The sequence below is a fragment of the Octopus sinensis genome, unplaced genomic scaffold, assembly GCF_006345805.1.
Source record: "Octopus sinensis unplaced genomic scaffold, ASM634580v1 Contig02124, whole genome shotgun sequence".
NCBI classification, from domain to species: domain Eukaryota; kingdom Metazoa; phylum Mollusca; class Cephalopoda; order Octopoda; family Octopodidae; genus Octopus; species Octopus sinensis.
The window spans coordinates 419-12,350 of NW_021825400.1; the positions used below are offsets into that span (position 1 = coordinate 419).

At 35.7% G+C, this 11,932-nt stretch overlaps 1 protein-coding gene across 1 annotated transcript; it reads right to left on the reverse strand.

Moving 5' to 3' along the window:
* Positions 1 to 1,971: 1,971 nt before the first annotated feature.
* On the reverse strand, positions 1,972 to 10,658 carry LOC115227226 (the record flags this gene model as incomplete). Its single annotated transcript, XM_029798122.2, has 5 exons — positions 10,638 to 10,658; positions 6,206 to 6,297; positions 4,077 to 4,260; positions 3,024 to 3,106; positions 1,972 to 2,023 (listed from the first exon to the last, which is right to left on the reverse strand). Coding segments are annotated over exons 3-5 (295 nt in total), but the record flags the coding sequence as incomplete, so codon positions are not given.
* Between the last annotated feature and the right edge of the window lie 1,274 nt (positions 10,659 to 11,932).

Genomic DNA, 11,932 nt, shown 5'->3' on the forward strand with positions numbered 1-11,932 from the left:
GCTGGTGCTCACTGCACTCTTTTCACACTTAGTGACTGTGAATTATTTCCTTGTTGGTTTCAAATTGCCGATAGCCACCACAATTTATATATATACACATCCATATATGTGTGTGTATATATATGTGTGTATATATATATGTGTGATGTATATGTATGTATATATATATACATATATATACAGCAATTTAATAAATAAAACATATGCATACATACATACATATATGTACATACCTACATCTATACGTATATATACATACATATATGAGTACAGGACACCAGAAAAAAGCGTAGAACACAACGAGAAACGAAGACAAAAAATCAAACAAGGAAACAGACTTTTTTTCCAACAACGAAAAACAGGACAAACAATACAAGGAAAATTCCCTTCTTCACTGGCCCTGTTTCGACTCAATGCGTATTTTTATATAATATATATATATATATATATATATATATATAGTAATAATGAAGGGTGAAATTAATTAATTTGGAAAAATTAGTAATTACTTAAATTTTCCTCGAATGAGGCTTTTATATGCCGAAGACTACTTGTTGTAATTGTATTTTTCCAAATTATTAATTTCACCTTCATATTACGATCCCAATTTTTATCTCAGTCAGTATATACCACAGCATCTTGTTTTGGCTACACGCGGGTGGGAAGGGGCTTTGACACAATCGTTTCATTCACAAATTGAATTCGGGAACCAGTTGCGGATTCTACTCGCTCTGATACTGAGTGGAGTTGGTGCCTTCTGGTATCTCAAAATTCAATATATAATCATTTATGATTATAGTATTCTACGCTGAAGAGAAAAGAAGTTTCGGTAGATAGAATTATTTATTATGGTATATTTATATTTAGTTTTTATGCTTTCCTTCCTTAAACCTTGATTTCGAAACGTACGTCCGTGGATAACTAAAAAAATGTATGATAGATGCAGTCAATTCATTCTCTCACCCTGTTTTTGTCTGCCTTCCAAATGCTGTTTTTTTACTGAGATCTCCCTCTTAGTAGAAGAAATAGCTATAACCCTTTGACGCTATTTCTAATTCGTATGTGGTAAGGCACTCGTTGCTAACCCTTATTGCTTGTATTACTTAATTTTCCTCGAATGAGGCTTTCACATGCCGAGACTACTTGGTGTAATTGATAATTTTTCCAATTAATTAATTTCACCCTTCATTATTACGGATAACATATTTTATCTCAGTAGATGACCACAGCATCTTGTTTTGGCTACACGCGGGTGGGAAGGGGCTGTTGACACAATCGTTTCATTCACAAATGAATCGGTGATCAGTTGCGGATTCTAGCTCGCTCTGATACTGAGTGGAATTGGTGCCTTCTGGTATCTCAAAATTCAATATAATCATTTATGATTATAGTATTCTACGCTGAAGAGAAAAGAAGTTTCGTAAGATAGAATTATGTATTATTAATATTTAATATTTAGTTCTTATGCTTTCCTTAAAACTTGATTTCGAAACGTACGTCCGGGATAACTAAAAAAATGTATGATAGATTGCAGTCAATTCATTCTCTCTTACCTGTTTGTGTCTGCCTTCCAAATGCTGTTTTTACTGAGATCTCCCTTTTAGTAGAAGAAATAGCTATAACCCTTTGACTGCTATTTCTAAATTCGATATGTGGTAAGGCAACTCGTTGCTAAACCCTTATTGCTTAGTATATATATATATATATATATATATATAAATATATATATTATATATATCTATATAATTTATTATATATATTACAGTTCTCTCTGTATCTTTATATGGGTTGTGTGTCCTTGTATAATAAACATGGATAAAACACTTAAACATTTCATTGAGTATGAATTAGTATATTCTGGGTCACAAGTACAACACTGTTGATTATTGTGACGTATAATACATGCGATAAAATCGAATGTTTGGAACAAAAGCAAATAAATTGAATAAATGTGTTAGAAGCATTGCTTACCCACAGTCTTCAACTCTAATGTTCCCGTCACGGTTGAAAGGTCATGCTCAATCTGAAAAAGCCGGATGTGTATATATATATATACATTAAATCAAGAAACAAAGCTTGATTTAAAAGCGTTGATATGTATTGAAAAATAAAGAAATAATTTATTCTTGAAACGCAGGATAATGCTAATGATAAACGTGAACCGCATGAAATATCCATAATTGCAGATAAATCTGTCGTCAGCCAGCTATGTGACTACACCTCACACCCTGTGATTACGCTTCAAGTGCTTACCATTAAGCTAACTGCGCGAACGACAAATACTTCTGCAAAGTTAGGCTATATACATCTAGCTTTATAAGACGCGTAATCTGGCCGCCGACAGAGTTTTCGGCAACAGGTGAATACGTTATCCTGTTCATGCTATACTATTAGCATTATCCTGCGTTTGAGAATATAATTATATAATATATTAGCTTGACACTCGGTAAAGTGGGGGAAATGAGAGGGTTTTTAATGTTCCGAGCATATCTCTTTTTCAGAAAGGAAAACGAAAATGTTGAGAAGAAAAATATTACCAAAAGGAAGTGTGTGATTACATATGTTCTTATGTGTGTGTGTGTATGTGTGTGTGTGTGTGTGTGTGTGTGTGTGTGTGTGTGTGTCTGTGTCTGTGTGTGTCTGTGTGTAAACACAAGATTAGTGAATATTTGAGTAGGATTTTATTTACTGTCAGAATCGGAAATTATAAGACGGAATATATAAAGACAAAATAGTGGATAGAACAGTCTTTTTATTGACCAGCAAAAATTCAGTAAGTTAAAAAAGAAAGTTTTATGTAATAGTTTACTATCAGTAAATGGAGTTGAATGTCTGAATTTCATGAAACCTCACTATTTATTTGACGTTTCACATTTCTTCTATAAAATATGCATGTGTGTGTGTGTATGTGTGCGTGAGAGTGTGTATGTGTATGCATGTGTGCGCATGTTCAGTGCATATGTGTGCGCGCACGCGCGTCTGTGTACGGAGAAGAGAGAGAGAGAGGGCAGATATCTACTCACGGCTCTTGATATGTTCTCAGCAGGGATTTTATATTCGTTGAACTTTTTAAAAATCAAACGAAATACGAGGGATTTGGTCCAGCCTATGGATTGATATAGAAAATAATCGCTGCGTTTATAAATGAGACACACGTCATAGATGCACATAAAACCCACATACGTAGATAAAAATATACATTCATAATCACATATACACTTAAAATACTATATATATATATATATTATTCTTATTCTACCTATTATATACGTTTTTATTATTATTATTATTTGCAATTTACTTAAGCATTGACATTTAATTGTTATTTATTTTTTATATTTCTATTATATGTAATTTTCTAGATGGTGTAATTTAATTGTTCATTTTGAATTGATAAAAAGTGTTTTTTTTATTTTTATTTTTTATATATATCTTATATTGTGTGAAATTTGATTTAGTATTTCTAAATTTAATTTTTCCCTTGTAAGTTTGGATTTTATTCACTCAAATAATAATTATTATATATATATATATATATATATATATATATATATATATATATATATATATATATATATATATATATACACCTTATCATTCCCTTTCTTCCTTCCTTCGCTCTCTTCGTGTATCGTTATCAATGCCTGCACATGGATGATTGGTTCCATACATCGTTAGGACCTTTCTTGACTTCCTGTCCAACTCCTTTAGCTTCTCCTCTGTCCACTTCAGTTTTCCAGCGTCATTCCGAACTACTGCGACTGCGTGCGAGTTTATCGCCGAAATTATGTTCCAGGCATTCAGCTTTCTAACCAATATTTTGCTCACTCGCCAAAAGTGCTCTCTTTTACTCTTTTCCTTCATGTCGTGGTGTTTGATTCCATCTGTGTGTGTGTGTGTTAGAGAGAGAGAGAGGGGGGAGAGGGAGAGAGAGCATTGCAAACAGTATATATATACACACACGTATACACTCATCAAAATATTCTCCCGTATATTAATTACTATAAAATGTTCTTATTAACTATCAATTTGTAATAAACTTGTTGGTGTTATATTAGACAATAAATAACACTTACCAATGAAATCATTCTTGTTACATAAGTGTCCGACGCAACAACCAGTACAAGACGTGCCATTCGTCCGTTTATTGCATGTAAGGGTATTGTTTCTCATAGCTTCAACACATTTTCTGTATGTGCTGCAGGACCTTTCAGTCTTCAGTTTAGCACCGTTCATTGATATTGCGAATCGGCATACAGGCTGTAATAATAGATATGAAAATTATACACTACAACAACAATATTTATTAGGACGATTACTGCTAATACAGCACAACAACAGAAACAAACAACACCACTGGGGATGTTTACCATGCAAGTAAGTTTAATCATTGCTTTAAAATACCCAAAAGCAATAAATGAAACCGTAAAAGAGTTTCCGAATTGTTGAAAGTTAACAGCATAAGTAAAATTCCGTAAAAGTTATTGCTATTTAGTATTCAAAATCATGTTTTAAATGCTTACAGTGTCCAAACCTCTCGGATCACAAGGAGATATGGCCATCGGATCACGGTCTGTATCAAAACCGCATCGCACTGTCACCCTCGCCCAACTTAAAATAGGTCAAATTACCCAATAAAGATGTATCATTCTCTAAAATTTCTCTTCTTACTGGAGGAATGCTCAAGAGAATTTTTCATATAAAATTTACGGAAAATCATGGGTACAAAAACTCACCAACAAGAGAAACTAATATGCCTACCCAAAGATGAAAATGAAATATAATTGTCAGATTGAACTCCTCAGTCCAAGCAAATAAAACAGAAAATACATAAACGAACACAAGAGAAACTTCGTTTTATTTTGCAAGTATATTTTATATGAAAATACGGTATATTAGTATAAAATTTGGAGAGAAAACAACCAGGTCTTGTTAACTTAATAAGGACATTCTGAAAGCGAAAAATATCAGAATGGAGAAGAATATTTAAAGAAAAGAATCCATCACGAAAACGCAATTAATAATCGCAAACACCTAACATAATAAAGCAATGAAAATGTAGACATTGAAGTTAGAAATAAGATTTGCATTGCCTTAGTTTGAAATTGAAACTTGTTTCTTCCAATGTTGGAAAAGTTTTAGAAGAAAATTGGATCTCCCAAACTGAGTGAGGATGTCATGAAAAAATAACCAATGATAGTGTCCGAAGGCTGGCGTCTTCAAAAGAGCCAATGGAGTCTGTGATTGCAAATGAATGAATCATTACATAAGCTAACTCAGCTTCAAGAAAAGGAAGGTCTGAGATCAGAACAGACAATGAAACAGGCAACAGAATGCAGCCATGCCTTATGTCACGCTCTATTCTCCTATATTCTCGTAATGTGAAGCATTGATCTGTGTCATTACCGGTGTCTTTTATTGTTTCTCTTGTGTTCTTTCACCAATGTACAACTGTGTATTCAGAGATATGCCTGACAATTTTAATTTGTGTTTTAGCTGCGTTTTAAGTTATAGGTTTTAACTTTCTGTGAAATAATATGACCCCCACCTATTATGTTCTGGAGAGCTTATTGTACTACTTGATGTGAGGGAAGATTTAATCTGTTTCGAATAGTTCATAAACCCCGTATATCAAACAACCTCTTTTGCTATGGCCAGCAGATGAAGAAAAGTGTCATTTGCTTCTTAACTTATTCAATCCGCTCCCTGTAATGTTTGCGAACTGGTGGCCTGTTCGACTTCCAGTTTTACCCCTCTAAGTTTAGTGACCCGAGGTCATTCGACAAGGAACCTTGATTCCAAGTTGACTTCTGGCCACATACATTCATACATCCTACTCTAAGGACAGCCATGTTTGTCGGAGAAAGGTCACTCTAAGTTCGTGTGTTCGTTTTTGAATAGTATTCCTGGACAGGGTAGAACGTTGCGTCCTTGAACAAGGCACTTCATTTCACTTTGTCCCAGTCTAATCAAGTGAAATGTGTCCCAACCTAGTGATGTTCATCTATTTCTCTCTTCAATCGTCACATCCTTCTCGTCCCATTGAGTCATGAATAAGAAGATCGACAGGGTGTGTGTATGTCTACGCAGGCGCATAAAAAAAAACTAGCGAAAGCATAGTACAATCTATGTGGACTTAATGGCTTTCGAGTGACGGTTGTGGATATATTTTAACGAAAAGGAAGAAAGTAATATTCCAGTTTACCTCTGTTCCTGGACAGCTTGTCACTTCCGATTTATTGCATTTAATTCCTGAACATGTTTGACACTGTAAATTCCGTTGAAATAACGAGTAATCTACAGAATACAAGTAAATATCTGTATTTATGAACCAAATAATGCAATGCATAGCAATAACAAGAAATATTTTCTTTCAGATGTAAAAACAAATGTATGGCGTGTTAGTATTGAATCAATACATGTTAGACATATAAAGCAAATTATTAACAAAGACTATAAACCTATTTTCATGTTCATTCGGAAACGTTTCAATAATGTCACACAAATTCAACTGAGAGAAGCATGAAAGCCACTTTGTTGTCCTTTTAGTATTCTGATGTAACAAACACCGTGAAAATCGTTGAACAAGTCAAAAAAGGGATTAAATTTGTAAGTTGCAACCATTGATCAGTGGAAACTCCCTAATGAAACCTGAGAATCTCATTTTAAGTTATATGTTACAATGTCCATATAGTAGTGAGGAAGACGGCCCAATTATGTGAATGAGCAAAACAATATTTGGATAAACAATAAAATTATGATCACTAATATTGTGCTTTTTCCAATATACACACATTTATGTATGTATGTATGTATGTATGTATGTATGTATGTTGTGTATAGTATGTATGTAAGTTTATGTATATGTGTATGTATGTATGTATGTATGTATGTATGTATGTATGTATGTAAGGTTTTAGTTGCCAATCCTGTAAATACATTGTAGATATTTAGCTGGGCTGAAAAGTCACATTCGATCACAGCACCAGTAACAGTTAGCTTCGTCCAATGGCCATACTCGGTAACAAGGGGCAGCCATAATAATACATGTATGTATTATGTATGTTTTTTTGTCATTATTCACTGTTATTTCAAGATTTGTTGGCAATAGAGGAGAAAGTTTCTATCCTCACCTACGGCTCCATTGGAATTTCAACAACATCAATATTGCCATCACCTCGGAACTTTCTACCAACATATCCATGCATAGTCTTCTGGTTCATAGATACTCATCCGTTCATCTAATGATACGTTGCGGTAGAGTCGTGCGACATCTTTGAGCATGTATTCTGTTATCAGATAAGGATGTTGGCTCAAGGAGCTGCCTTCCAAGTCATATGAAATTATGCAAACTTGGTCAAGGGATGCACTTTGACATTTTTGGTTATAAGTGTTACCGAAAGGATATGATACGACATTCAAAGGCATCGATGTTAAGCCCCTGCCGCCTTGTTTTCGTTTTAAGGAGAGGGGCTCTACTTCACCGTTTATGTAGAAATTATGTGTACTTGTCAGTATTTTCCGGGTTTTCACATAAACAGCTCGGATCTCATCAAGTGTCCAATAAAACAGCCCAAATGTCAGTATGAGTACTTGCACAGCAATTACGTTGTGGGCCAATATTTTATTGAATGCATAGATTTCTGCGTTCGAAATTTTATTTATTCATCTGTAATGTTCTTTGTTTATACTTAATGACACCTATAAGTTAATGGTACCTGTAAAACCACTTGTTTTTTGTTACAGGTGCTGTTATGAGATATTTTTTCATCCACCCCTAGATATCTGTAACATTCCTCTTCAGATATAGGGGAAACTGTCAGGTCATTGATGGTGATGTTGCTAGTCTGGTTTACATTTTTTTTTCACCATGATATTATTCCTGAACAAACGCCAACCCCACCTTTTTTAGATGTTGACCCAGTCTTTTTCTCATCCATATTCTTGCATTTGTTTCATAATCTCAGAAACAGTGCTGGCTTTTTTGTAATTTTGGTTCCTTTGAACCAATGAGATATCCTTAACATGAATGACATGAGGTTTACAGAAAGTATAAACAACATCATAACGAGGTTGTCCCCTTGGAATATACCTTTGCGATATTGTATTCTGTCAGTGATAATAATCACTCTGTGTTTAATTTCATGATGGTGGCCCACAATGGAATCAGGTCAGCTATGGCTTTGATTATGGCTCACTGGAAATTTAGAAAGCTGAAGGACTTCTAGCATCCATGAGTATGTATGTATGTACGTATGTATGTATGTATGTATGTATGTATGTATGTATGTATGTATGTATGTATGTATGTATGTATGTATGTATGTATGTACGTATATATGTATGTATGTATGTATGTCCGTATGTGAAAATGTGTGAATGAATGTGTGTGCGTATGTACATACATATACATACTGACTCGTATATTTTCTCGAGTGATGTGTTTCATCGGACTCCATTTTAAGTCTGTCATTTGGAACCTTCGCTGTTTATGCCGGATTCTTCTCCGTTATAAACAATCAAGGCTGGTCTTTGGTTTCAGGATATCTTCCTACTTTCCCCCAACCAATCACAGCAGCCTTCTGAATGATCATGAGCATTGACTGTCTTCCTGGCTAAACCACTCACTTCTCTCTCTCTCCCTCCTCCTCCTCCCTTTTCCTCCCACTACTGCTTGGCTCCTACTAACAGTTTACCTCCCCTATACGCACATATACCGCACCCTTCTTCTCTCCCTTTCCATTCGTGTTCACTCTTCTTCGAATAAAACCACTTTTGCTCTTCTCTCCTTCTTTCGTCAGCCATTTTCTGTCTCTCACTTAACCCATGTGTACCAACCCTTTGCTTGTACAGTTTACATTATTTGACCTTCATGAAGTGTGCCATCTTTTTCAGACATTTAACATTACTGAATGTTTTGCCTGCATTTTGCCCTTTCTTGTCTTGGTATTTGATCTTCTGAAGCAACTTTTCTCTCTTATTCGATATTTATCCTATAGATTCTACTGCAACTGTCCATGTCACGCCTTGCTGACTTTACAGTGTTCCCAGAGCATTGAACAGCAGTGATGGTGTCTGAATTGTGATAACCGTCATGAATTATCATGAATACAGGTTTCTCTCTTCCAATATTTAGATGGCTTTCAAGGCGGCAAGCTGGCAGAAACGTTAACATACCGGGCGCAAAGCTTAGCAGTATTTCGTCTGTTTTTTCACGTTCTGAGTTCAAATTCCACCGAGGTCGATTTGCCTTTCATCCTTTTCGGGTAGCAGTTTCGTACTGGGGTCGATCTAATCGACTGGCCCTCTCCCCCCAAATATCGGGCCTTGTGCCTATAGTAGAAAAGAATATTTAGATGGCTTCCAGTCCGCCATATCAGCTTTTTTCTCAGCTATAACTTTATATTTATGTTCTCTAACGCCTTTGCTTACCAATACACTACGTTTTCCTTAATATAATGGGACATAAAATCGTTATATTTAATACCGACACTCTGTATATCCATTCATCTACCATCTTCAACGCTCATTATTCCTGGGAGGGTCATGAGGACATCCGGTGCCTCAGGTACCTCCTGCATAGGTACTATCAGAGGCAACTGCCAATACCATACTGATTGAATTCTCAAGCATGACCAAATGAGGCTATGGATATTTTCTAGCCATCTCTTTTTTGGTCTACCTCTACATTCCCTGCTTTTTTGCATCATTTTAAAGAATCGCTCTGCGATTTTGTCATGTGACATCCTAATCGCATGTCCGCATTACCGGAAATGTAGTGGCACAAAACGGAAATGTACCGACCTGATCTGAGAGACTCCCTCATCTCCAAGGTACACACTGTGTCGAGTAAAGCTACTCCAGTTTTTTCGGAGAATCCCATTTCGCGGCGCTTCTGTTTGAGATCAGACTCTTTCAGTCGTTAGCCAATATTCATGACACAGATGAGAATGGGCGAAACCCAAACTGAAGATAGTGTGTTTGGCTTTGCTACCAATTTGTCCTCTTCTGGGGATCGAATACTGGAACATTTTATGTATCTCGGGAGGGTCATTAAGCCAATAAAAAACAGACGTACTGGTTCTATTTCACTTTATTATTCGTCCTTTGTTAACAATTTGTTACGAATTAACTAAATGAATGTTTGATTACCGTTTGGTTAACCTATCAACCAGTTATGGTTGTTAGCGACATTTTGTTGTCAATCGTGACCGCTTCGATGACTTGTTTTTGTTCTATACTTATGTAGTTATGAGAGAGAGTGTACGTGAGAGAGAGGGTTAGAGAGTATGTCTGTGTACATATGTGTGTGTACATGTGAGCGTACATTCATGTGTGCGCTGTTGTGAATGTTTGCGTATGTATGTTTGTGTATGTGTGTGTGCTCGCGCGCCCGTGTGTGTGTTGTGTGTTGTGTGTGTGTGTGTGTGCTGTTGTGGTTGTGTGATACAGTTGAATCTATAAGTTCGGTAGAGCGAAGATGTGAATGTAAAGCGTGCGAATGGTAAAACGTTTATTCCTCATATCTTTATCTATAGTTTTCCTTTCATGAGACATGATATTGCAATCTTCAGAGAATAACCCGGATTTTCTTAGTATTAATAATAAATAAAAGAAGAAACGAGAATTTTACTTACTTTGACATTGCGAATAATCCAGTATATATCTATTCGTTTCCCTGAGCCTTCCTGACACGTGCCAGAGACAGCAACAGTTCTGTTATAGACTTCTTTAATATATTTAACGAAGGCTGGCAAGTGACATCCACACTTCATAAGCTTATTGTTGTGGAGGTAACTGTAATAATAAAGAGAACTCTGAATGCGTTTCAGATCAACAGAGAAATTCCTATGTGATTTGATAAGAAACAAAGATTATAAAATTTGAGCAGGTTTATAAACGCTATGGCATTCATTTTTTAAAGTGTTGTTAATGACATCAATATTGCGAAATGGTTTCTAGTAGAAAGTGGAAGCACTAAGGTTCTTTTTCTCTTTTAGCTTAGATATTGAATAATAAAGTACCTTTAAATAGATTACTAGCCACTTGAAACGATTCTATTTTATTGTAGTTTAGGGACATTTAGTGTCGGGAATTTGGTGGTAGGGATCTTACGATACGACGCCGCTCTGTCTGAGAAAACTCGTTTAGACGGGCGGCTTTGGCGCTAAGAAGTTCGTGTTTATTCTATGTAGCAACTGGTTTTAAAACTAGAGACGTACCAGCGCAGAAACTGAGAGATTACAGTGTTGTACATTTTATAGCTTCAGCGGTACAGACATGTATAGTAATACTCCTAATTAAGAAGGGGAAAATTAATATTCAATTTTGATATATCAATTTGAATATTTTCAGTCAATAATAAATCTCTGAACGAGATGTAAACAGTAACGGCTCGACAACGTAAAGTATAATTGCTATCTCAATATGGCTAACCACTAAGGGTGGGTGTTACTATAGCTTTTAACCCCAGGAGATCATCGTCAACGCACGGTATTCACCGGTTTCCGATCGTAAACCGGTGATTACCGTGCGTTGACAAGAGGCAAATACCTCGAAACTGCGGTCCGTGCGTATCACTTAGGCTTATGAGAGAGGGATGACCTCCTTTGCAAATACCATAAGGGCACAGATAGTGTGCCTAAAGCCAGCTGGAGACGATGATCTCCTGGGGCTACAAGCTACAGTAACACCTACCGTTAGTGGTTAGCCATATTGAGATGGCTATTATACAATATTTTCAGTGTTTTTAAAAAAGAGCAACAGCAAGAACAACAGCAACAACATCAACAAAAATACAACAAAAACAACAAAAACAACAATAATAATAATAATAATAATAATAATAATTAAACAACCATGACTATTTGAAGTGAGAAATAGAAGTTTGTTGACAATGAAGAGAGTAGAGGTGATACCAGTAGTAATTGGT